Source organism: Vigna radiata, chromosome 11, assembly GCF_000741045.1.
Source record: "Vigna radiata var. radiata cultivar VC1973A chromosome 11, Vradiata_ver6, whole genome shotgun sequence".
Classification (NCBI taxonomy): Eukaryota; Viridiplantae; Streptophyta; class Magnoliopsida; order Fabales; family Fabaceae; genus Vigna; species Vigna radiata.
In genome coordinates, this window is record NC_028361.1 from 3,015,670 (window position 1) to 3,042,830 (window position 27,161).

At 28.7% G+C, this 27,161-nt stretch overlaps 4 protein-coding genes across 8 annotated transcripts in view; 3 read left to right on the plus strand and 1 right to left on the minus strand.

Annotated features, from left to right (window-relative positions):
- LOC106777682 (vegetative cell wall protein gp1-like) overlaps positions 1-136 on the minus strand; it is a 12,487-nt gene extending 12,351 nt beyond the window's left edge. Inside the window, exon 1 of the mRNA XM_014665379.2 lies at positions 17-136. Coding sequence (XP_014520865.1) covers positions 17-64 — 48 coding nt within the window. The 5' untranslated portion in view covers positions 65-136. The remainder of the gene's footprint in view (positions 1-16) is intronic.
- Positions 137-2,030: 1,894 nt separating this feature from the next.
- On the plus strand, positions 2,031-5,955 carry LOC106777168 (vesicle-associated protein 2-1). Of its 5 annotated transcripts, none has more exons than XR_002666027.1 (8): positions 2,031-2,365; positions 2,547-2,617; positions 2,723-2,804; positions 3,633-3,748; positions 3,839-3,967; positions 4,088-4,150; positions 4,858-4,932; positions 5,726-5,792. XR_002666027.1 is itself a non-coding variant. In XM_014664705.2 (7 exons), the coding sequence occupies exons 1-7, from the start codon at positions 2,314-2,316 to the stop codon at positions 5,858-5,860; spliced, it is 654 nt and encodes a 217-aa protein (XP_014520191.1). In that variant the 5' UTR covers positions 2,031-2,313; the 3' UTR covers positions 5,861-5,955. The 5 variants fall into 5 exon arrangements, 3 of the variants coding, with proteins under 3 accessions (XP_014520191.1, XP_014520190.1, XP_022631625.1); XR_002666028.1 differs by having other exon boundaries at positions 4,864-4,932; positions 5,726-5,779; XM_014664705.2 differs by lacking the exon at positions 4,088-4,150 and having other exon boundaries at positions 4,864-4,932; positions 5,726-5,955.
- Positions 5,956-8,898: 2,943 nt separating this feature from the next.
- Positions 8,899-11,076, plus strand: LOC106776441 (bax inhibitor 1). The gene is made up of 6 exons (XM_014663899.2): positions 8,899-9,108; positions 9,375-9,518; positions 9,606-9,697; positions 10,096-10,282; positions 10,600-10,755; positions 10,845-11,076. The coding sequence occupies exons 1-6, from the start codon at positions 9,004-9,006 to the stop codon at positions 10,893-10,895; spliced, it is 735 nt and encodes a 244-aa protein (XP_014519385.1). The 5' UTR covers positions 8,899-9,003; the 3' UTR covers positions 10,896-11,076.
- Positions 11,077-20,507: 9,431 nt separating this feature from the next.
- On the plus strand, positions 20,508-25,745 carry LOC106777928 (GATA transcription factor 26). Its single transcript, XM_014665756.2, has 8 exons — positions 20,508-20,978; positions 22,396-22,764; positions 23,201-23,630; positions 23,886-23,958; positions 24,326-24,429; positions 24,673-24,859; positions 24,954-25,062; positions 25,223-25,745. Exons 1-8 carry the CDS (start codon positions 20,939-20,941, stop codon positions 25,501-25,503), a joined length of 1,593 nt encoding a protein of 530 aa, XP_014521242.1. The 5' UTR covers positions 20,508-20,938; the 3' UTR covers positions 25,504-25,745.
- Positions 25,746-27,161: the final 1,416 nt, after the last annotated feature.

A 27,161-nucleotide genomic window follows, 5' to 3' on the forward strand; every position in this document is an offset into this window, starting at 1 on the left:
ACGTGGATATTGCTACCAGAGTGAAGAAAATGGTTAGCATCAAGATGGCACGTGTGAGTGCCATGGTTACGCAGAGAAAAGAGAGAACAGAGTATACAGAACAATGCTAATGGTTACTGTATTTATATAGAAGGAGCAAAGATAATAGAATTGTTATAATTACAAAATGGGGTTTATTCGGTTTCCATGGGAGGGTTATAACTAGAAAGAAAGCGAAGCTGCGAAAATGGAAGGAAAATATTAGTTTTTGTTAGAAGTCTCACATCAACTAAAAATTAGATCAATTTATATATAAGTCAGGTGTAAATATAATCTTACAAACTGGTTTTATAAAGTAAATTAGGTCTCTTTCGATGGATAGTAGTTGACCTCACAAACTCCTCGCGCGTCCGGTCCTTGCTCCCGCACTCCGATTTGGTTGTTCAGCTTCAATAAGTCCAACAACTCGTCCAAAGCTAGTCGGGTATATGTCTAAGAAGCTCTGACGCTTAAATCAGTTCTCAAATCAACGGTAGAGAGAAAGTGTAAGTTAGATAGCTCAAGTCAGTTCTCAAATCAACAGTAGAGAGAAAGTGTAAATTAGATATCAATGTGCATTTATTGTTTTTACCTGTCTCACCTTTGATCTCCTATTTATAGTTTTCTTGGTGGGTTGCGTTTAGCCTTTTTCTTAATGACGGTCCAATCTCATGCCAGAAGTCCCTAATCTTGTTTACTTTCTTAATTTTATGTTTACTGTAATCACGATGACCGGCCGGGTATTTGTTGATTACCCGCTTAAACCGCGTTCATTACGTTCTCAAACTGGCCGGGGCATGACAATTATGACGGCTGGATGTGCTGTCGTTCCTCATTGACCGGACGTTTCCGGAAGTGCTCACCGATTTAATGGTTTCTTCGGACCGGTCGTCCTTTGTCTCAATTTCGTCCGTCTGTCCTACCCCCTACTGTACAAGGTCTAAACTCTATTTTTAATATGATATTAGAGTGAGGTTAAAATTACACCACCAATTTTAATTTTGTTATAAATTCTCTAGTTTTATGCTTTTATTTATTACATATCTAAATCTAGACGAAATATGCTAGCATGGGGATGATCTATATTTTGATGTTTTAATACCCTTCGTCATCGTTTAGTTTAAAATTGTCATTTTCATAATGATTGCTCTTCTTGCTTAAAAGAAGGAAAATATGAATATATGATATATCCATGCCTCGATTAATATGTTATGGGTGGTAATAGAAAAACAAGCGTCTCTACGTATTTTTTATGAAGTAAAAATGAAAGAGAAAAAAGAGAGGAGGTAAATAGCAATTACAAGTGAGGTAAAACTTAGTAGGGAATAGTGAGCATTAACTTCATAAGAAAATTAATGAGATATTTAAAATAATGGAGTGTTAATAACTAATCTAAAAAAGTTGAAAATTTAATTTAAGAAATTAAAATTTGAAAAAGTTGAAAATTGGCTAAAGATCAGAAGAACTATACCTTTTTTTTATGGGATTGGAATTCAGATCTAATTTTGAAAATAGATCCAATTCAAATTGAGCTTATATTTTTTATTTTATGTTATTCATTATACAATTGCTTATAGATTTATATAACTAACTTTTAAAAATATTTTTATTGTATTTTCTTAAGAAAAATGGTTAAATGTTTTAAATAGTGTAAACAATCCAAATACTACAATGAAACGTATTTGAAACAGTAAATAAATTAAAATCAAGAATTTTCTAAAATTAAAAGATTAAATGTACCTTACTTTAAAAATAAAACTAAAACTAAAATCGTCCAAAATATAGAGACTAAAAATATATTTAACGTTAAAGAAAATAAAACCCGATTAAATTAAATTAATTTAAATCTAAAAAATATAAACTAAAATGCTTAAATAGTGGAATGGGATAAGTTTTCACATATCATTTCTCTTTCTGGGTCAAAATATAGAAAAAAAATAAAAAGTGATAAATAAAAAAAGAACATTTAAAAAGGACACGTGCACAGAGTAGGTAGCAGGTGGCCCCAAAGGAAGCGAGAGTGTAGCAGCGTTTCTCTCTCTCTGTGTATTCAGTGCCTCTGCCAAAACCAGATGGCACAGACAGATAGTGTGGAGGAATACGAAGGCCCAAAGCGATCTCGGTGGCTAAAATTCAGCATAATTTGGTTTAAGACTTTGTAGCCATCGGTGCNCCATANTCCTCGTTCCATCACACATCTCTTCTTGCTCTTCTCCTTCATGCGATGTGATGTCACTCTAATCATTCCTTCCTCCATTCCCCATTCCCCCTTTCCCCCCATTCCCCTTCTTCGCNATGACCGCCTCTCAACTCATCTCCGTTAGTCCCGACGAACTCCGCTTCCACTGTACGTCGCTCTCTCTCTTCTCATTTCCCTTTCGCTCATTCTTACCAATTGTTGTTTAATTTTTCCTCTTTTTTTTCTATATTCTTCTTTTTACCATCACTTCCTTCTCATAATATTAATCATTAGACACATTTATCGCCAATACGTTCTTTATTTATTCTCCTGTTTTTCGTTTAACCAGTTGAGTTGGAGAAGCAGACGTTTTGCGATCTTAAGGTCCTCAATAACACACAGAATCATGTTGCTTTCAAGGTTTTTTTATTTATTTATTTTTAACTTAATGTTCCTCAATATGCTCTTGCTTTCTTCTCAATGCATTTGATTCCAGTGTATTTTTCTTAATTTTCTCCTTGACAGGTCAAAACCACTTCTCCCAAGAAATACTTTGTACGACCTAACACCGGTGTCGTACACCCCTGGGACTCCTGTATCATCAGAGGTGCTGCATGTTAATATTACCGCCTTACTTATATAAGGCTAGTTCTTTGATTATGATACGTATTATCTTTATTTGGGTTAGATATATACCTGAAGCGATTTTGAAAAATGGAAACTATTAAATATTTAAATGAAGACAAATTTCTGATACTGTCTTCTTTAAATCACTACCATAGATTATAGAAAATTGATAGATTTTGCTTTTGATTCTTTAGCCCCTGGAGAGCACACGTTAGCAAAACCGTTTTATTTTTTGCTTTAAAACTTTTATGATATCTTTGATCGGTGGTCTGATCAGATAAATGAAAAGCAAAATTCTCACCTTTTAGCCAAATAAAAAGGAAAATTGTTATCAATACAAATTTTATTTATTTGCTGAAATTAATTACAAGTATTTGTTAAACTTTCCCCTCATGATTTTTAATTTCTAATAATTTTGAGCAAAGACAAATAAGATATTAGGAACTGTGTTGCTAGCACTTCTCTAGCAGATATGCAATTGAACAGGTTATTGAATGCACATCTAGTGGACGTAAATTCTAGAAATCTGCTGTTTCATACATTACATGAGGAAACGGAGGGTGGATGTTTAGGTCTGTGAAAACTGCAAATTTCAACTGATCAATAATGGAAGTTTTTCTTTCCTGCAACAGTTAGGACTAGGAATAAATGATTAAGACCTTTATTTGAGCTTGTGATGCTTTATTTCAGGTTTTTTTTGTTCCATCTAGATGAACTGTTCTTGTGTTAAATTTATTTGTTTAGGAGCAACTCTTCCCAGTCTATGGTAGTAGAATTTGTCATATTTTCCAATTTCTATTTTGTACAGTCACCCTCCAAGCCCAACGGGAATACCCTCCAGACATGCAATGTAAAGACAAGTTTCTCTTACAGAGTACAATAGTGAGTCCAAATACTGATGTTGACGACCTCCCACCAGATACTGTAAGAGGGTCAACACTGTCTTTTATAGGGGATCAACATACAGATTGAAAAGCACAAATTTGTCACTGATACTGTTAATTTCACTTGCAGTTTAATAAGGAAAGTGGTAATTCAATAGAGGAGTTGAAATTAAGAGTTGCATATATCTCTACTGGCTCACCCGAAGGAAGCTCTGAAGATGATGCATCAAGGAGCTCACATAAACTCGATTCCTCTTCTGTGAGTCTCTTTTCCTCCGCCGTATACCCTTCGTGGAAATCAGTTTCCACATTTTTTCTTTATTTTGAATTTCGTAGTTTTATGTGTTTACCATATGTTGTATCTTGGATTTTGTGACAGCATTAATTCCACTTTGTTGATGCACAACCTACTCGTGATACTTGCTGCATTTGGTGGAAAAACGTACGACTTGGTATTTGAGAAAGCTAGAAAACATATTTAGATTGATAAGTAAATACAAAATAAAAATTGAAATCAGTGAAACATTTGAACTTCCTTCTATAGGTCCCTTCTGATTGAAAATATAAGCATGTGTTGCATCAAGCTTCTCCTGTTTATATTATATTTGGTATCTGGTTTATTCTGCTCAGTTTTTACTTCATAATTTTATGGAGGTGTTTCCTCGGCTTTTAAGTGGCATAAAACATCTAGCAGATTTTGTGCACTCCACAAATTGACCCATGAAAGGAGTGTGGAATAAAAACTATGCTCAGGTCTCTAGTTAATTTGTCAAGATTACACTTATAACTTTAATTCTTGTGGGACTGTTTATAGATTATATCATTTTTACACGCTAAATTTAAAGTAATTACCACTGTATTTATGATACCAGTTTATTCTTTTAGGTTAAGACAGTAGTATTGGCTGCTTTTAATTTCATTTCATTCACATGCATACTGACTCCATCTGTGTATCACCAAAACGAATGGATAGTTGCTTGAGTTGTATTCTGTATTTGAGGTGTTATCTCTAATTTCACTTCAATTGCTCATTGTCAGTGATTTCCTACATTGTGGCAGTTGATTGCAGACAATTAAACCTTCCCTACTTTTTCAGTTCTATTGTTTAGATTAGCCAGTCATGCTTAAATTAAATTTCTATTTTTGAAGAGTCAGGTTTTACAGAATCTGAAGGAAGAAAGAGATGCCGCTGTCAGACAAACGAGACAGCTGCAACAGGAACTGGTAATTGTTCTGCGTTTTTCCAACATTACTCTTTTATTATAAGATTTTGGTTAAGATTTTATTTGGAGTTGTTGTTCTAAATATACACTCATGGTGATTCAGTTGAATGTGATGAATAAACAAGTATTAGAATTAGAAGCCTAAAGTTGGAACCAACAATGATATTGATACGCATGCACATTGTCTCCACCTCTCTTCCACCTTATATTTTCTCTATTAATTTACTTTCGTTTCACATCATATTATCTATTTTCTGTAAATCTCTCTCCTTTTAACTTGCTGGACCCCTAGCAGGTGTTTGAATATAAATTTCTTTAGGAATTTAGAGTTTTCTCTTTCCTAAAAAAATCACAATGTACAATAGAAAAAATAATAGACCTATGAAATGCAGGGAACATCATTATGATCTGAGCCTGTATACTTGACTATATAATGATAAGTTATATAATTTCTTCACTTTCAAAAAAATATATGAAGTCCTTCTGGCTTCCTTTCCTGTTTGTTAGTCCAATACTTTTTATGAGGGCATTAATACTGACTTGGCTAGTATGGAGGGAGTTGCCTTTCTGGTTCCAATTTATCGAGTCATTTGTCAAAAAATCAATTCAAGTTAACCTTATTCACTGTAATAAAACTAAAGCCTCCCCTTCAAAAAAAGGGATTAGGGAAGTCTTGTTTCTTTTTGGGTGCAGTGCGACTGTTGGATCTGTAATAATTGTCTGTTGTATTGGTTACTGAGACTTGAGAGGTATTTATAAATATAATTAATGTATCTACTGTGTTAACTGTGTAGGACATGCTGAAAAGACGAAGAAACAGAAAAAGTGATCCTGGCTTTTCCTTCATCTTTGCCATTTTTGTGGGTGTCCTTGGAGTTTTACTTGGCTTTCTTTTTAAACTCTTATTCTCTTCTCCATCTAGAGAATGATTTAGACTATCCCGTAAATTTCCATGCAGACTCTCCGTATTGTTCACTGTATACGTTTAAAGCTTAATATTCTTTTCAATTAGAATTTTTTCCAATACGCCTCGCACTGTTATCTGGATGAGGAATGCATAAATACTTGCAAGAGGAATGGAAATGTTTTCATAGTAATTTACTGTTATTCATTATAATACTCCTCTAACACAAATATACACTACATTCAACAACAGCTTACTTTCCTGGTAATTTGAGTTTGAATTTACTGGGTTGAAAATAAATAAATAAATCAACAGAAATTAATTTAAGTGTTTCGATTCTTAATAATTAAAAAAAAATGTTCTTTTAAGTTGTTTTTTCCTCTTGCATGTCACAAAAATGAAATTAAACTGCATGAAAAATTATAGGATTAAATATATGTTTTTAGTTTCTATATTTTGGGGCGGTTTTGGTTTTAGTTCATTTTTAAATTAAGGTACAATTTAGTCCTTTAACTTTAGAAAACCCTGGTTTTAATCTTTTTACTATTTTTTTTTAAATATTATTTGTTGTTTCAAAGACGTTTCTCAGTTAATATTAAAGCAAAAATGTGTTAAAAAGTGTAAACAATCCAAATACTATAATAAAATGTGCTTGAAACAACAAATAAAGTTAGAAAAATTTGATAATTAATTTTACCTTAGTTTGAAAATGGACTAAAACCAAAATCACACCAAACTGTTAGAACTAAAAACATATTTAGCCCAAAATTATAATACCAAAAAAGGACTAAAGTTTTTATTGGTCAATACTTTATATTTTATTATCCTTTGTTTCTGTCAGAAATGTATAATTGAGTTTTCTATTTCTTAAAAATGACGCATTTGTGCAAATTTTCTCGGTACCATATATCCACTCGGTCAAAGGTATAAATTTATTTATTTTTAAATTATTTTATCAAAAAATAATATCAATAATATTTTTTTTTTTACTTGATTAAAGTCACGCGTCTATCTCGTTCAAATGTTTACCAAAGATAATTCACGCAATATATTTTTTTAGATGAAATTTATCGGTGTCTTTCCGTTATACTGTCACATAATTTAGTATACTTCTCCTATTTTTCTGTCTTTTCGTATTTATTTGTCTTGATTACAAAACTTGTTATGAAATATTTTTCATTTTACTAAATATGTTTTTGTACATTTTGACAGCTATTTTATTTTCCTTTTAAATCAAATGGAATTTTATGAATGTGTGTATCTTGGTGAAGAGAAAGGGGAATATAACTTTTTTTAGAAAAAATAGTCATGGACTTTATATTAAAATTTATCAACTATTTTATACAAATTATATATTTAAACAATTTGTTAATTAATTTTATTAAAATAATATAAAAATATTAAATTGAGTTAACTCAACTCATTATGAGTTAAGTTAGAAAAAAATCATTTCAATTTAATTATTTCTCAAACAATTTTAAGTTAATCTTATTATTTGATAGGAGTGATGATTTAAATTGGATTAAAATTAACTTATTTTCTAATCTAATTTTAAATATGTTAAATACAAAAATATTTTAAAATCATATTTAAATTTTAATTTGAATCAGTCCAACTAACTTAAGTTTAATTTGATTATATTTGAAATTAATGTAAGTTCACTTCTATTCATCTCATATCTTTGAATTAAATTAACATGATCAAGTTTTATTTGAGTTAAACTTTATCTGACTAATCCTAACATAGGTTAAGCTTGATTCAATCTAATATGGGTTCAATATATTCTAACCAAGATTAACATGTGTTTTATTTTATTTAGTCCTCATTAAACTTAATCTAATTCAACATTGTTTGAATATGTGTTTTATCTAAATTAACTCAACTTAACATTGTTTTATCTAAATTAACTCAACTTAATATAAAATTATTTTAACTTGACATAAACTTTGATTAACTTAATTTAAATTTGGACTTGATTGATTTAACTCAACTTAAACAAAACTTTACTTCGAATGTCTTAAAATTTAGAATACTTTAATTTAATTTAAGCTCATACCAATTTCATAGTTAGACCTAAGATATAAAAATGGTTTGAACTTACACATACTAATCATACTTTATCTGAATCTAACATGACTTTTCATGATTTCGACGAATCAAAAGTTACTCTAATTTTAAATTAAAAAAGGTATCCAATTCAATTTAAATTAAATACATTAGCCTTATAAATAAAAATATATATAAACTTACATTTGAGATAAATAGAGTAAACTTGAAGTATGAATGTACAGTTACCAATTAAATTTGAAAATTTATGTTTCTTTAAACCCTGTTATTTTTAATTTTTAATTTTTTTTAACTATTTTAAATGTGTTAAAGTAGTCACTCCCAAAATAATAATAATAATGTGTGTTATATATTTATGTATTGTTTATTTATCCCGTCCAACTTTATATGATACCCTATCTTTTGTTATTCAAAACTATATTGACTTCGTTTTAAAACTGAAAATGAATCAAAGGGATAACGTTATCAAGTTGGAAAAAAACTACTAATCCTAATATTCATATTTATTCGGTCAAATATATTTTATTATATAAATAGAATATTTTTTAGTTTTATATTTTAATTGAATAAATTTACCTTTTAACAAATAAAAAAAATATTAATACATTTACTGAAAATAATTAAACACATTATATTTATTTAAAAATAACTAAATAATTTTATTTTAAAAATAGTGATTACATAATACTTTTAATATTGTTTTTACGTTTTTACAATATATATTCAAATGTAATAAAAATATAGTTATTTATAATTATAATGTATTTGGCTGCTGCTTTATTCATCCATGAACATGATGAATGGAAAACGTTCCTGTTAGTCTTAAATTTTCTCTTTTTATCTCTCCTTATTATATTTATATACAAATATATATAATAGGAAATGACATCAGAAAATACGAAATTTATACAATACAACCACATGCAGAGGATAGAGTAGGAGACTTAAATGAAGAGGAAATAATCTTATGTGGAACTTTCTGCGAAATTGCATTCTGTCCTTTCAAATATTAAAATAAATATAAATAGATTGGGAGTGTTGACGTTCAAATATATTTTTCTCATTCATCATCCAATTTGCGATTCCGATCGATCCAAAACAATGGACGCCTTCACTTCCTTCTTCGATTCAAGAAACCGATGGAATTACGATACGCTCAAGAACTTCCGTCTCATCTCTCCCATCGTTCAAAATCACCTCAAGAAGGTTCCCTTCTAATTTCTACCTTTTTATGATTCATTTCATTTTTCCTTCAATTAACAAAGAAATGTGGAAGCCATGGATTTCCTAGCTTTTCTCTCATCGTTTCTGTAATAACAATGTCTCTTCTTTTGCTTATATCACTTTCTCTGGTCTTAATTAGGGTTTGCAAAAATTAGGGTTGTAGGATCTTCGGATGGATGTATCTGTATTTCATGGTAAATTTTACATGATTGGTTTCTTAATTTTGGTTTCTTGATTGATTGTTGTAGGTTTATTTTACTCTGTGTTTCGCCGTGGTTGCTGCTGCCGTTGGGGCCTACCTTCATGTTCTCCTGAACGTTGGGGGTTTTCTTACTACGGTGGCGTGTGTGGGAAGCAGCGTTTGGTTACTCTCTACATCTCCTTCGGAAGAGGTATGTGTCATTTTAAGCCGCTTTTTTTTTTTTTTCTGTTTTGTGATCGTTATTCACCTGCGTTTTTTCTTTTCTTGTGATGTGCAGAAGAAGAGGGTGACTTTGTTGATGGCCTCGTCACTGTTTCAAGGTGCCTCCATTGGACCCTTGATTGATTTGGCTATTCAAATAGAACCAAGGTATGTGCTATGTGGTTGTCAATGGATCATGTGATACATTCAACGCTCCCGTCACCTTTGATTGGAATTAAATCATTGACTTTTTGTTTGGATAAACTTTTAACGACTCTGTAAAGGTGAAGAAATTGAGAAAAAAAAAATGAATTTGACTTCTCTCGTATTGATATAAACTTATGAATAAGATAAAACCAGTTTATTGGAAAAGTTAAAATGAGAGTTTCTATAAAAGATTGAGTTTATAAATTGTAGAAAAAGCTTAATTTTTTCTTTTTCTATGTTCTTTAATTATTTTTTTTCTCCGGGATAGTACCTTCACTGATAGCTAGTCTTCGAGATAATTGGCTAACGCATTGTTGAATGTTTTATATTTCTGTGACATTATTCTTTTGTTTCTCCAGCCTTATCTTTAGTGCATTTGTGGCAACATCCTTGGCCTTTGCATGCTTCTCAGGAGCAGCTTTGGTTGCAAGACGTAGGGAGTACCTGTACCTTGGTGGCTTGCTTTCTTCCGGATTGTCCATCCTTCTCTGGTTGCACTTTGCTTCTTCCATCTTTGGAGGCTCAACGGCTCTCTTCAAGTTTGAGGTAAGTGATTGTCATTTATCCCATTTCTGTGAAAATATCTTGGGGCATTCTAATTCTTGATTATACATATACTAAGAGAAATGCTGTCGATACTCTTTTTAAGACTCTCTTTCTGACATTCTCTCTAATATTGGTAATTTAGTGGAAATTACAAATTTTAGTAGGTTATAATTTTTATTCAAGGATCCTGCCATTTGATTTAGGACTAACCAAGAAAATTCTGGGAGTATTAACATCCCTTCTTATCGGAATTCAGTATTTGTTTTTTTATTCTTTTAAGTCTCAATTTACACGGAGTTTATTTCATGTTGTTGCAGCTATACTTTGGGCTTTTGTTGTTTGTGGGTTACATTATAGTTGACACCCAAGAAATAGTTGAGAGAGCACACTTGGGCGATCTGGACTATGTAAAGCATGCCTTGACCTTGTTTACTGATTTGGTTGCAGTTTTTGTAAGGATTCTTGTCATTATGGTGAGTTTGATTGTTAAAGCATCCTTTTTTATGGATTCTCCTCTACCTTGCAAATTTTTATTGACGGGATTTTTACTATTATTTTTCAGTTGAAAAATTCAGCTGAGAGGAACGAGAAAAAGAAGAAGAGGAGAGATTAATTTCTTACCAATCTGCTCGGTTTACACCTCTGTTCCCTTGCTCTTCAATACATAGGATACTTGACTATAAAGTGATTTAATCTTCACGAACTTTTTCCTTCTTGTTTGCTTCTGAACTATTTAACAAAGCATGTATTAAAATGAAAAAAAAGTAAGGTGGTCTTGGACAACCAGTTCATTTTTTTTTGTGTTAATATAAATAACTTGAGTACCTTTAAAATAAAATAAAATAAAATTATATATATTCAAGTAAGGTGGTCTTGGACAACCAGTTTCCCACCCAAAATAGGAATAATAACTAGTCAATTTAAAATATATTTTGAATGTTTATATATTTTAAGAATATGCATTAATCCTTGATCAATCATTATTAAAATTACTTATTTGTTTAAGGTTAAGAATGCAATTGGATTAATATGTTCATCGTTATTATAATTCTTACTATTTCTCTTTTTAATTCCGTGCGTATAGTGGAACTTTAAGTAATTAATCAAACATGATATTTATGAGGGTCAATTGTACTATGTAAGTATGTGATACGTGACAAAAAATCAAATCTGTAAATTTAATGATTATTTATTTTAATATATATATATATATATATATATATATATATATATATATATATATATATATATATATATCAATCAGAAAGCATGAGTCAGGATTTTAGATTTCAGAGAGATAAAAAAAGTATTAATTAAGATACGAATTAATTAGGAAAATTTTCCGAATTGGTTTTATTAAGAATCTAACACCATATTTTAAATTCTTTAAAAGAGTTGCATCTCTTTGCTGAAATGTCTTGTCGCAACAGGCAGGAGAAGTTCTTTTGTTTAAAAGAAATCACTTAAAAATTGTGATTTATGAAAGTGAATATAACACGGGATTTATAATGCTGTCTTGCAATGAGAAGTACCTTAATCTTATTTACAGCGAAGATCAAGCTTTTTATTTTATGATCCTAGAAAATCAAATTAAGATAGGATTTATTAATTAACTCAATTTTATCTATTTTCCTTTGTTTTTTTCACGCAAATATATTATGACTTGATTGGAGCTCTTGACGATTTTATTTAATTGGAGATTAAATTATAAGGTAGCAAAAATGTTATATAGTATCGTTTCTTAAACTTTTCATTAAAATTCCATCACGTGATCATGGTACAAGAGTGCTGAATGATGATATTTAAAATGGTTTGTGTTTTTTTAGGTTAAAAATTATTTCGTAAATTAAGAGCTTACTCCTTACTGCAAATCTGTCTGTGGTGGAGAAGAACAAAAACAAATTATGAAATCCGATGATTATGCATGCCCCAGACAGAGCTTTGGTGGAATTCAGTCATATGCTATAAAGTTTCAGTACTACTTACGTGAATGAATTTTATTTATAAAAAGTAAATATTTAAATAATTATAGAACACCTTATTATCTCTTTAAGCCTTTATGTACTATACTATTTAGATATCTAATTTTCAAAGTTCCAGAACCTTCTACAGGGATGTGGCGGTGGCTTATGTTTAATGAAAGCAAAGACTTTTATTAACCCTAAAAGCATATCATCCAAAACAGGCAAATAAAAAATATATATTATAACTCCTCATTCATATCATATCATGTCATTTTACTTTATGCTCCACCAAAACCAAGCCCACGGTATGGGCTTCTCCATTTTTTCGTTTTGTACATTCATCTATTCTTTTTTTTTTTTTCCAACATTGCCAATTTTTATTTCCATTAACAACATTGCATTGATTTCACTTTAATTATGCTTAGCCTCTTAAAGATTTTAAATATATATATATATATATATATATATATATAATGAAAAAATTTCATTAAAAATAACCAACTAGATCTGTACAATAGAAACAAATATACATGAAGTCAATAAATATTTTTAACTATGACTTAAATAAGACAAGACAAATCCTTTAGCCTTATTTTGTTTTAATATTAAAATTTCAAAAACAGTAAAAGCATTTGATAGTTTTAGTTTATAAGTTTTTCCTTTTAGACTAAGTTTGTTTTTTTTTTTTATCTAGTTAGTTTAAAAATGCTTGGAAAGAATATGTGATATGCAGTGTTTAGCTTTCAAATCATTATATGCTTGAGTAAAAAACTTTAATTTTTCTTGATTCGCAAATAAAGTAGGAATACCCAACTTTTATTCTATTATCAAACAAAAATTCTTCAACTGTTTTTATTTACAAAAATACTTCGATTGAGTTTCCAGTTTCAGTTGAATAAAAAGCAAAAATAATAATAATAATAATAACGACGACTTCTTAAAATGAATTTAAATCGATTTCAATGTAAAAAATAAAAAATAAAATTGTCCCAACTTATTTACAATAGAATAGTCAATTCAATCATAATTTTCTTTTTTCTAAATCAGTGGTGATAATAAAAAGTGAATAGTCTCCCCCATATATTTTTTTTTTCGAAGGTAGGCCAACAGTGACAAGTGTAACATAAAATTATAATATTTCAATAATGTGACAACCTTTGATCATTCGAATCATCACGCAAAGTCACCCAAAAAACATATGCAATGATTATAGGCTGAGGAAACAAGCATTAGAAAAGAGTAATACGCACACAATGCTTAACACTACGTGAATCAAACTGCTACACCAATACATAATAACATTTTTATTTATATTCGATGATGTTAATAGGAAAATATGTGATACGAATTCTCTAATCTGAGAACATTTACATGGGTAGTTGCAAATCCTGATCAGAAGCCACCTTCTCCTTTTGCATCTTTGCACACTTCATTCCATTCCCAATATTAATACCTTATAATATATATGTTACTATTATTAATACTCTTTTTGCGTGAAGGGCCTCTATCAATCTGACTCAATCTCACTCAAATGGGCCTAAAACTTCCACTTAATTTATAGGGTGGTTACATTTAACTTGTCGTTTCTAAATGGGAACTATTCCAACCACATTATTGGATTATTTCACTTTAGCCAATGTGTTTTTGTTACATGGGATCATCACTTCGAGGGTGAAAGATTCCGAACAAACTTAAGATCATAAAGCATGAAAAAAAGGAAAAGCATAAACATGTATTAGGACTTTAAACAAACACTTGGTGCACCAAATCCTTTCGTTAGTAAATACTTCAACAAAAGATACGAAGCTGATTCCTAAATAAAGTAACCCCAAAATATACCGTCTGGATAAGAAGCGCGTCAGTGGAAAACCATATCACCAATTTAATTCTCAAACCAAATAACCAAAATAAATAATTATTGTGTTAATTGTATATTTATAGGTTTAATGTCTCAATAGGTCATATTTTCGTCAAAAATCTCAAATAGGTCCCTTTCTTTTTCGGCGTCTCAATCAAGTCTTTATTTTCTTAAAATTGAATCAAATAGGACCTTTCCGTCAAATTAAGATGACGCCGTTAGGAAGGATATGCTGACAATTGTCAGCATACCCTTCCTAACGGCATCATCTCAATTTGACGGAAAGGTCCTATTTGATTCAATTTTACAAAAACTCAATTGAGACGTCGAAAAAGAAAGAGACTTATTTGAAATTCTGTACGAAAATAGGACTTATTGAGACATTAAACCTATATTTATATTCAGATTTATTAAGTTTAACCATTAATTAACTGTTGTTTTAGTTTGTATTAATTCACCCTTCGTGTAAAAGGAGAGTCGTAGATGTTAATGTACATTATTTCTTTCTCTATATGGCTGGTCAAAAATAGATAACAAAGAAGTTACTTTGTACAAAACTTGCAAGTTACGTTTATATATATAATATTATTTTTTTAACTACTGAGTTAACATACAGAAGGAATGATCAAACTTCCTAGAGAAAAAAAAATATTTTCAAAAAAAAATAAAATAGTATAATTAATATTTTCTTCCATCATTATCATTATTATGATTTTAGGGTTTCAGTGTTACACATTTTTCCTCTTTCTTTCTCTTTGACTTCTAACCTAAAACTTTTGTACTTCATCGCGTGCGCTGCAGAGTCACCACCCCACTTAGCTTTCTCACCACACAAACCAAATTTTTATATTTTTCTTTAAATAAATAAATAAATAAATATAGCTCTATATTTTTTAATTCACCAAAATAAAAACAGCCATGTAAAGTGAGAAGATATTGAAGTTAGGTTGGAGCTGGAATGGAATATTAGTGAAAATGTTGGAGTTATCTTTTTGGCCATTTCAATTACAAAAATAAAAAATTAAATAAAATAAATGCAATTAGGTTTCTTTCGCCCATTTATTTTTTTATCACTTTACTTAATAATAATAAAACGACAACACACACATCTCGACTTTCTGCGTTTCGCCACATTAATAGCTGCCCGGTCCCACCACGATTCTCTATTACTCATACAAAAATTAATTAATTAAAAAATTATAACAAAACACTTCTTTTCTAATACTAAATCTGATTATTTGTTTACACTTTTCTTTTATAATTCTGATATTAGAGAATGTGAAAACTGAGTTTCTAAAAAACTTATAACTTTTATTTTAACTGTTTTTTTTTTATGTTTAAAAAAAGATTTAGTTAAACCAAACACATCTGTCAAATGTTTTCAACCATGACATTTTTGAAAATGTGGACCTTTTCAAAATAGCATGTTTTCAGTTGACCCGACAAATTCAACTATAATTCACATAAGTAATACATTTTTTAATATTAATTGTGTTCGTTCAATTTACTTATATGGTAAGAAAAAAAAGTTAAACTTAAGTAGTTGAGTAAGGTGGGCGAGTTGTTATAAATTTATATATTTTCACTTTAGTAATAATAATAATAAAAATATGTCATAGACTTTAGTATTGCATATTGAAAATGAAAATATTGAATAGTATTTTGGATAGGACAAAACTAGGATTTGAATGTGTTATTTTTTTTTTTTAAGTTTAGTGAAACAAAAAATAAGTTTATAAAGATTAAAAAAATGTTATTAGAATTGAAATTGAATGTTTGTTAAAGTGATTCATTAGGTTTGGAGAAAAACTCATAGTTGAATAAATAAAGAGCGTGAAAAATAAGATAAAACAAAATGCGTGGTAGTTGTGATGTGATAATTTCTCTCGTAGGTTAGATATTAATATTTATTAAAAATAAACAGATATAGTAAATATGTACATTAAAATATATATATATATATATATATATATATATATATATATATATCAATTATATTTTAATTAGTTAAAGTCAATGTTTACATTAATTTTATATTTGATTGGTGAAAGTATAGATTCCTTTACAGTTTTATAAAAATAATATTAATTGTTTGTAATTTTAATATTGGCAATTTAGTTGGAATTTGTAAAACAATTATCTCGAAAAGAAACTGTTTTTAAAAGTTTGAAAATCGTAACTTGCTAATTTTAATAAACTTTTTCCATTCAACTCTATAGTTGTTTCTCATATAAAAATAGTTATTTTTTTAGAACGAAATTAATTGTTTTTTTAAAAAAAATGCTCACGTTATAATTTATTATTTTAATTAATCGTTAAAATAATTTAACTTTAACGATTTTACCTTAAAACACCTTTTTTTATGAGATTTGGAAACACACGGAAGAACATGTTTGGTTGTGACATGTAGCTGAGAGTTTCAGTGGGACCCACCCCACTCATGTTCTTACACTTATATTCTATTTTATTAAAATATATCTCATACAATATATTAATACAGATTTCTTATAACACCTTTAAAAAAATACATATTATTTTTTTTATTAAGTTTAGAGTACGTTAACCTAAATAATAAATATATATATATATATATATATGTTATGATAATATTTTAAAAAAATATATGAGATATACATTTTGAAACATGATCACGATACATTTACTTTTATGATGAGAAAAAATTCATTGTATTTTATTAATATTAAAAAACAATGTTTTGGATTATTTTTTTCTTTTTACGTGTTGCAAATTTTGTTTGAAATTACATATAGACAGTTTTGAAAAATATTATGAATATTGGATAAGTTATGCATAATAGAAATGATTTTACCAATAAAAGTTATGTTTTGTAGACACGAATTTTTTGGTGAGTATAAAAGTAGTGCAAAAAGTGAATTGAAGTCATGTTAAAGTAAAATGACTTTCAATAAAAGTTTTTCAAATTTAAAGTTGTGCGCTAATGAAGGGATAATTGAATTAAAGTTGTAAGAAATGATCACGATTTAAATTTTTTATTTAAAATTATAAGTCATATATTATAAAGGAAAATCGTGTTTTTAATTTGATTTTGTGAATAAGAATTCATGAATGTGGGGAGGAATTCTAATACATTTAAGTGTGCCTGAGATTAATGAATTTTAATTTGGATTTTATTCATAACAAAGACAACATGTAAATTAGTTAAATTAAGATTTATATAAATTTTTTAATTAATTAATTATACTATAAGGTTTAACAAAGACAACATGTTTCTTTGATTTTAACAATATATTTTTATAAAAAGAGTTTGAATGTGTAAAATGTATTTGTTTTAATGTTGAGTTTTGATCTATCGTAATCCATTTTAGTTGTGATTGGTCGAAAGGAAAATTGTAATTTTGTACTGTGAAGAAAAAAAAATAAGTAAAATGAAAAAATAGTGATGAGTGTAAATTGTCAATATAATTTTTTTATTGCATATTAAAATAAGTACATTAATCTATGATAATCAGTGTTATACGATGGTCTTCTAGGTTTTGATATTTTTAACACTTTTGTTAGAAAGAAAGAAAAAACATAGAAAAGAATTTACTCATTTATTGAAATTAATGGAAGACATTACTACTTTATATTGGACTTAATTGTTTTTTTTTGTCTTCTATTTAAATTTGTAATTTTATTATTTTTATAATGTTATTTTACTCAAATTGTAAATTATATATCAAATATAACAAAGTGATATTACATATTATTTATTTAAACTAGCCAAAACATACTTCTTGCATTTTTTATTTATTTAAATAACGTAATTTAAAAATATGTAATTTGAAAACAAGGATTTAAAAAATAAAAATTGTATATTTATTTTATTTTAAATGGGAAAGTTCGATAATTATATTTTCTTTTTAAATATATGTCACTAGCGAATAAAATTTTTAAATAAAAATATAATACTAAAATGATTTACAAATATATCTCCTTTATATAATAACTAACGAGAAAACTGTGTTGATTTTTTTTCTCTCACGATAACAAGTAATAAAATTACTAGAATTATAATTACAAAAGTAAGTTTAAATAATTTTTAAATTGTAGATCATTTTTACTTTTTTAGGTAATTTTTTATTATAAATAATCATTTTAGTTTAAAATAATAATTAATTTTTAGAAAAATTGATAAAATCGAAAAACTATTGAATTAAAAAACCACTTAAAGAATAAAATAAATTAAATAATTATTTTAATTTAAAAATATTTAGAAGGTAGAATTGGAAGCAAAATACTACACTAAAGAGATATTCTTAATAATATAGAAATAATATAGATATCATATATACATAAACATCAAAATATAAAATTTTAGTTTATTAAAATAAAATATTATAATAAAAATACAGGATAAAAAACTATAACACTTGGGTTTCTGTTAGTTATTATAATAAAAATATTCACATTAATACTGAGCAACATTTCTCTTTTAATAAAAATGAATTATTGTAACCAGTTTTAAGTTTTTTGTTTATTATTCATAATAAAGAGTTATGGTTGTTTGTAAAACAATTTTCAAAATCTAATTAAGTTTTAATATATTAATTAATTTTATACCCTACATACTATTATATAAAAAATATTTGAAAAACAACCCATCCATCTAAGAAAAATAATATTAATAGTAATGATTTTATAAAAAACAATAAGTGATTACGAGACAACTATTTTTAATATTTAGATATTTTTTCGAATTTTAAAATACATTTAAGAATAAAACAAAAGTATTAAATACGTATCTTTTATATATAGTCATAATTTTTTCTTTTATTTTAAAATATGATTAAAGTACAATATAAATATAAAATAGAGAATCCTTTTCCCTATTATTCTAAATTGTGTATTTTAATTTTAAAACATACCTAAAATTCAAATAAGAATAAGAAATTTATATATAGAAGGAAACAAAATCTTAATATGTTGTTAAAAATTCAATAGTTCTTTTATTATTAAACTTTAGTATTATTTTTATATTTTACATTACGCTTTGTTTTTATATATTTATTTTAGTCTATTATCAGCAGTTTATTTACATAGATATATTTTCAATTTTTAATTATACTTATTAGTATAGAACTTTTATTAGTTAGAATCCCTAACTTAATTTATACAATATAAAGCTTCCATGTTAGTAAGTACTCGTTAAAAAAGATTCATATTTGGTAAACATAAAATTATTATCTACTATTATTTATTTTTTACCATAAATTAGTACTATATATATACTATAAAATTATTATGATATTACATAGAGAATTATATACATTTAATTGATTAGTTATATAAAAAGCTATATACATTTTGAAAATTTTGATTAAATATTTTTTTTATTTTCATTTGTTGTACAATTTAGATGATCAGTTAGAATTTTTGTGTTGTCTTTCTGCTGTCTTCATATTGATATATTCACTTTGAAGACAGAATTAGAAAACATCTCTTGAAACCTATAAAAAAAAATAATAATGATAGTTAGACAATATATTTTTAAGAACATTTTAACATCATTTATATGTTATTTTGTGATTGGTCTAAAATTACTCTAAAATAAATTATAATAATCATAAACACCATAGACCAATTACAGAATGACACAATATTTAAATGTTGTCAAAAATATATTGTTTAAATATCATTATTAAAAAAAAATTGATGTAGTTTTTTTTCTTCATTTCTTTTTTCTTAAGCATAAACAAAATACTAATCAGAAGTTAAACTAAAATTACTTTTAAGTTAATGCTGGTATTTGACTATTTGATTTGGAATTCAGCAGTAACCCTCCCATGGCTAATCCATCGATGATAATTAGGTTTCTGACCACACACGACATAGTCACAGATTTATTGTTCTGTTTTTAAAAAACAAAAACACAATTTAAAATCCTTATCAACATCATGTCATCACACACGAGACAATATAAAAATTAAGAATTGGTATTCACATCTTAAACAAAAAAACCATTGCATTTCGTAGCAGCAGGAACAAAATTTGGGAAAGGCCAAAAACATCTCCTTGTTTCTTTCTCCCTTTTCAGTGGGTTTCTTTTTTTTTTTGTCACTTTAGAAAAATAATCCAGTTAATGTAAAATCTCTTGTATTTGATGCAGAAAAAAAATTCAAGAATTGATGGCAAAGATTGAATACTTTTAAATTTTATTATTATCTGTTGAGAATTTAAAAAATGGATGATTAACAAAGAAGAAAAGTCGATAGTCAACAGGATCTGTGCAATGATATTCCCTACCCCTTCTGCTCCCTTTATAATATAAGATGAGCTCATTATTTTTAATATTACAAAAAGCAAAATTGAAGTGTTTCAAATAAAATCAACAAAAGAGAAAAATAAAAGGAGAAAAAAAAGCATAAAAAGTTGAAACATTTACTTCTTATACAATACAAGAGGTCATATACAGAGACCTTCACTTCTCTCTTTCTCTCTCAACATTCAACCTTCTTTTCTTTCCCCTTTTCACAACCATTTCTGAGATTCCTTCTCTTGTTTTCTCTTATTGTACAATTCCCACTTACATCAATCCTTTCGCTTGTTGCTAGATTGTTTGTGAAATTTCTTTAAAGGACTGTAAAAAGACAACCTTTCTGGGTTTATTGGTTCCTGCTTTAAATTTTCTTTCTGGGAGCTATCATTTCTGGGTTTGCTTATTAAAGAAAGCATTTATACATAACTATTGTATTTTTTTCAGAAAAAAAAGATTTTTTTTTTACTGATTTTGTTGTCAAAGATTTTTTTTTTCTCATTTTCCTGCAATTATTTCTTCATATCTTTTAATAAATCTGCGGGAAAGATTGATACATGGGTAAACAAGGTCCTTGCTATCACTGTGGAGTTACAAGTGAGTTCTTGTTTTTTCAATATATAATATTTTCTTTTAAGCTACTTACTGTTTTTTTTTTTTTTTTTTGCAAAGAGTTTATGTATTTGCAATTGAAATGTGTTGAGGAAAGGGATTATGTTTAATACAAACTGTTAAAAAATTATGTGTGCTTTGTGATAGTCTGGATGTATATGAATTAGAAAGAATACAACTGTGCTGTTCTCCATAGAATTTGTAATTGAAAGTTGTGAAAAATCATGTCTGTTTCCTATTTCTATGTGTTTTTGTAATCTTTTGTTGCTATTAGTTCCCCTATCTATATTCCAAATCCAAGACCATGTAAATGTTGCAAAATTAAGCCTGGAGTGCATTGAATGTGGGTCTCCTTAATTGGAACAACACTCACTGCATTTAAGGTCTTTATCAAAGAGTCAACCCACAGTTCATGTATTTGGAAACACTTTTAGAAAATTGTTTTCATTTGCTATTCAAAGCAGTTTTTCACCGTGCCAGAGGATATTGGAAACATTGCATTCATCTCATCCTTCAGACATGACTTGCTAATCCCTTGCTCTCTGTCTGACGAATAATAGTTACTTGTACCTCTTCATTATTTTTTAAGTGAAACTATTTATTTTCTTTGCAACACTTATTGGTATGACTTGAAGATTTTCATTGCTTTGCTTATAATTCCAATGCACTTTTCAAAATTTTGAAGTTTTTACTACTGGTTTTGTGCTCAGTTTTCTAGCACCGTGTCTTGAACTAACTAAGTACTATGTTTTCAGTTCTTAAAAGAAGGCAATGTGCCATTCAACTTTGTTATATGTATGAGACTTCGCAGTTACTGTCAGTATTTTCAGTTAAATTGCAATAGTTGTTTTCACTATCAGCCTACAAGTGTATTTTTCAGCTAAACTGCAATCATTGACTTCACCATAATTCTTGAGGCTTTTTAAATCAATGTTGATTTTCCTGCAAAAGGGTATTGACATATGTATTACTCTCAGAAATTTAAAACCAGTCGGCTAATAAAAGTAAAATAGTCAACATTTTTTCATTTGATTGATGTTGTTTGTGGTGACAACCTAGTTGGAATGACAAACAACACAGTGATGCCTTAGCACTCTCGTTTCTGTTTGCTTAACTAAAAATCGACAGATGATGATATCTGAACCTTGAAGCTTTTGTTGAATTCAGCTTTCTAGTATATGAAAGATACTGACCAATGTAAAATATTTTAATCCAAGAGGTTTAAGCTATTTCTCATATCTAACCTGATTTGTATTTTTTGTAATGTGAATCATGAATTAGATTGTCAGGAAAATATGAATATGTGGTTGTTAGTAGTGTATCCAATCTGAGTTACATCTCTAATCTTGATTACAAGGGCTCTAAATTTTTGTAGGTTTCTGACAATTGAGCATTGCAACAGGCACACCACTCTGGCGCAATGGACCACCCGAGAAGCCAGTACTATGCAATGCATGTGGGTCTCGGTGGAGGACCAAGGGAACTCTTGCAAATTATACCCCTTTGCATGCTCGAACAGAAACTGATGCTTGTGGGGATCAAAGGGTTTCCAGGGTAAAGAGCATATCAAATAAGAAGAGAGAAGTGACATTGCTCAAGCCAAATAATGACCATGATAATGAACTATCCGAAGGGTTTGCACCTGATTACAACCAGGGATGTCAAATCTTCGCAGATGAAGATGTAAGCAACCGATCAAGTTCCGGATCAGCTATTTCTAACTCAGAGAGCTGTGCACAATATGGTGCCATGGATGCTTGTGATCTGACAGGTTGGATTAAGATCTTCATAACTGATTACAGTATTGGTTTTATTGCCTGTTGGGATTTATATTAGCACAATCAAGTAGTGTACAATGGAGTGTGGAAAAATGAATAAAGAACTAGATTTTGGAAATGGTTTAGTAATTGTTGATTTTCCTCGAGGAAAAACAATTGAACTTTGCTGGCAAACCAGAAGCTCTAATTATAACATTTGTAATGACAAGTTCTATATTTTTTCTTTTTGTTTAGTGTATTTCAATATGTAACACTTTTTCTCCTAATAATCGAATGTGAACTCTCACATATATGCTTCATCTGTCTAGTTCATTATTAATTGACTTCAAGCAAGAATTTCTACTTCTGTTACCATGCAAAACATATGTTCTCCACTTTTTTCTTTTATGAATATGGGTAACTATAATGTAGATATTTTGGTTAATTTAGGTCCTGTTCAGTCAGTGGTTTGGGATGCCATGGTGCCTTCAAAAAAGAGGACATGCGTTGGCCGGCCAAAGGCTTCTTCTGTTGAGAAGCTAACAAAAGATTTATGTACCATTCTTCATGAACAACAGTCTTATTTCTCTGCATCTTCTGAAGAAGATCTTCTTTTTGAAAGTGAAACACCAATGGTCTCTGTTGAGATAGGACATGGAAGCATTCTCATCAGGCATCCTAGCTATATAGTCCGTGATGAAGAGTCTGAGGCTAGTTCTCTTTCAGTTGATAATAAACAATGCCCAACGAGTGAGGCATATTCTTATGTTAGTCCCATTATGATGCATAATGATTCTAGTTACTTGAAGCCATCATCTCTGAAAGTTGAAAAGATTAGGAACTATACTGACCAAGGATGGCAGCCGGAACAACATAAAAGGCACGCTTTCACAAACTAGTTTTTGGCATACTTTGCAGACATCTATGATTGTTTATCATTAATTAATGTGACAAAATAATCTGTTCAAATATTACACTAAGCAGCACATTTTGTTTGTTGCTGCCAAACAAAGTCTTTTGTTTCTGTATGCACGTTATGAATTTTCCTTGTGCATGTCATGAACTTGTAGGAATTGTTTAGAAAAGAGACGAACATACTCTGTCAACATTAATGTTCCTGTTTTTTAAATTTCAGTGATAAGTCTCAACTTGAAAGAGTACAAATCCTTGGCAATCATGAATCACCCCTGTGCTCTATAGATTTAAATGTGAGTTACATAGCCCTTCCCATTGTATTTTGGCTTAAATTGATAAAAAATACTCATATTTATGTTTGTTTTAACCAATTGGACATGATTTTACATCAGTGGCAGTGCTTCAAATTTTAGCACTATATTTTAATAGTTTTTTTAATCGTTTTCTTAGATTCCTCATTCATATAACTACACAGCAATCAGGCAGGATAGCACTTCGATTCAAGATTCTTTAGAATGCTCAATATTTCCTCAAAATTACTGTTTAGTCTAGTATTTTCTCCTTGTTCAGTGTCAATAATATGTTATTGGGTAAGGCAGTAGGACCTCAAATATGTATAATTGTTGAGTACTTAATGTAATCGCTGTTATGTCTTGTTAGGATATAGTAAACTACGAAGAGTTTTTGAGAATCTTGACAAATGAAGAGCAACAACAGTTACTGAAGTTACTTCCTGGGGTTGATACTGCTAAACTTCCTGATAGGTTGGAGTTCTACTCTTTCATTTGCAGTTCGTTGTGTTTTTCTTGTAACTGATATAAAAGCACGCAAATTCCTGTGTTATTCTTATGTAATAGTTTTAAATCTGAATATAATTGCTGCCGCCGTTGCTTTGATTTCCATCTGAATGTTGTAGCCATTCTGGAATATTTCTGTTTTTCTTAAAGGATATATTATAATTGAAAATGTTGAGACTGAGACAATCAACTTGTGTGTTGTGTGTGCAGCCTTAAAGTCATGTTCAATAGTTCTCAATTCAAGGAGAACATAACTTATTTTCAGCAGCTTCTTGCTGAAGGGGTTTTTGATATCTCTTTGTTGGGGGCAAAACCCGAAGACTGCAAGACTTTGAAAAGATTTGCAATATCCAATCTGTCGAAGTCAAAATGGGTTGAACACTATAATTTTCTCAAGGTTTGTACTATGTACTAGTTTTTTATGTCACAAATAGATGTCTTGTTTGAGTATGTTGATACCTAAAAGATGTTACTTCTTTCTATGGATGCAGAAATGTAAAAACAAAGGTGGAAAATTTGATTCTTTTGGATCTGCTGTCACAGCAACAACTAATGCTGCAAACAAGAGAACTCGTGACAGCAGAAATCAAAACTTCCCAGGTTAGCTGAAAATCTCGTATATCTAAGACCAAGAAAAAACCTTTCGTTTATTCTCTCCCTAATGTAGACAACTTCTACATTGCATTTAGAAAATTGTTACTGTTATTACTGGTTAAAGACACTTAGTTATGATCCTTAAAACTCATCTTGGAAATTTCAGAATTGAATACAGAAATGAGGAGCCCAAAAAGAATGATCACAAAGGTTAGCTGTGAGGTGAAAGAGGGTGTAGAAGATGGTGCTTGCTATAGTCCAAAAAGCCTATTTGCTTTGCCTACTGATGCTAGTTCACTCATGCTTGGTTCTTTGAACTTTGTGGAGGAGATTAGTGAGCAGGATCTACTGGTAGAGGTGCCATCTAACACTTCTTTTCCTCAGGCAGAGCTCTTGCACCCAAGTGCTAGTAGCAGCTCAGTCTACTCACATCTTATTCATCATTAAGCACACACTCTTTACCAGTTCATTTGGATGCTTAATTATGGACCATGTTTTACATCTCAAACACATGATGGTTGTGCTTTTGTTTACTTGCAAGTTGCAACCTTCTTTAGCTTGGATTGCCAACTATGAAAGTTGGGTGGCTTTTTCACTTTTTTTTGTTGTTGTATAGGTTGGTATAAGGTTGTAACATAGCATGACATGAAGAGGGATTATGTAATAATATCCAGAGCTTTTGTGAATAATTCTGCCACTTTTTTTTAATTTTTTACTCAAAAATAAAATGAGAAGACAACATTATAGGAGGTGTGTGGAGGAACTGGACAATCATAGATCTAAAGTTAAGTTTCAGAGTGTCTGACACCCCATACCCGACATTCTAAAGGTGCATTTGATTTGATGCATTCCTTTGTCGAATGCTTAATTCAGATGTAACATGAGATGAAATTTTATGGGTCCAGAGAGAAGTTTTTCGTAGTGCGGGTCAGTTCACGTTATTAACGTTGTTTTCTAACAAATACTCATAAATTATAGATTTTTAGCGACATATATCATTCTCTGTTCAAAACTTTAAGGTATTATACAAACATCAATTAAATCTGATTTCAACCACACAAAGGATTGATACATAAATTAAAAAATTGACAAATTAGGATTAAATTTATTTGTTCACTTAGTTCAGCAATTAATATGAATTTCAAATTATATATTTTCAAAACTTATCAAAGAAACGAAGAAGAGGCTTGGATGATAGTTTGATAAGAGAAGAATTTGAGTTTTGATTTGTTTTAAGAATAATTTATAACGCAATATAATTTTTAGCCATCATTTTACAATTTTTATTTTATTAAATTTATAAAATGCGCTCACTAATCACCTTGCCTGCAAAATTTTCTCAGTATAAGAAGCGATTTGTTGTAACGATGGAGCTTCGCGATCAGAAAAACTCGTAATTCTCAGGAAGAAAAAAAGAATACGAGCCTCTAAAATGGAGTGATAATCTTCACAAGATAATAGTGAAAACATATTGGTGATTAAATTATTTTTATATAATAAAAACTAATACAATAATAATTTTATTGGAGAGAGTTTTATTTATTTTGTAAATAATATTTTATTAAAAATTGTTGAACTTAAAAAAAATATGAAATTAAAAAAAGGGTACATTTAAAAAAAATTACTTAAACAATAACATTGATACCTTAATATATCATGGATTTTTTTTCTTTTTTTTAAATTTTGAGAATAAAAATTATTAAAATATATTAAAATGTTTTTATCTGTTAAAAACGATATATATTGTTAAAACGTACCAACTGAACAACAGACGTGTTAACAAACCCCATATATATATATATATATATATATATATATATATATATATATATATATATATATATATATTTTTCATTTACACTGATTAAATCCTGAAAAATCAAACAAATATTTTGATTTAGATCTAATTAAGTCTTAAGAATTTGATAAATTTAAAAACTTTCCATTTAGTTCCTATTAAATTTTTGTAACCATGCCAGTTATTTTATATTTTATTTTATATCGTCACGTGTTTAAATTTTGTCATAATATTTTATTATAATAGACAATGCTATTGAGAACTTTGTCAACGATTTTTTTTTGTATTTAACATAATTGAGAACATT

What these genes read in the sequence shown, in the direction of transcription:
- LOC106776441 (XM_014663899.2), top strand. Translation starts at nt 9,004, where the DNA reads ATGGACGCCTTCACTTCCTTCTTCGATTCAAGAAACCGATGGAATTAC. An exon ending in TTCAAAATCACCTCAAGAAG is followed by an intron (nt 9,109 to 9,374) that starts GTTCCCTTCTAA and finishes TGATTGTTGTAG; the next exon opens with GTTTATTTTACTCTGTGTTT. An exon ending in CGGCTCTCTTCAAGTTTGAG is followed by an intron (nt 10,283 to 10,599) that starts GTAAGTGATTGT and finishes ATGTTGTTGCAG; the next exon opens with CTATACTTTGGGCTTTTGTT.
- LOC106777928 (XM_014665756.2), top strand. Translation starts at nt 20,939, where the DNA reads ATGGGTAAACAAGGTCCTTGCTATCACTGTGGAGTTACAA. An exon ending in ACTGCTAAACTTCCTGATAG is followed by an intron (nt 24,430 to 24,672) that starts GTTGGAGTTCTA and finishes TTGTGTGTGCAG; the next exon opens with CCTTAAAGTCATGTTCAATA. An exon ending in AACACTATAATTTTCTCAAG is followed by an intron (nt 24,860 to 24,953) that starts GTTTGTACTATG and finishes CTATGGATGCAG; the next exon opens with AAATGTAAAAACAAAGGTGG.
- LOC106777168 (XM_014664704.2), top strand. Translation starts at nt 2,314, where the DNA reads ATGACCGCCTCTCAACTCATCTCCGTTAGTCCCGACGAACTCCGCTTC. An exon ending in GGACTCCTGTATCATCAGAG is followed by an intron (nt 2,805 to 3,632) that starts GTGCTGCATGTT and finishes TATTTTGTACAG; the next exon opens with TCACCCTCCAAGCCCAACGG. An exon ending in ACGACCTCCCACCAGATACT is followed by an intron (nt 3,749 to 3,838) that starts GTAAGAGGGTCA and finishes TTTCACTTGCAG; the next exon opens with TTTAATAAGGAAAGTGGTAA.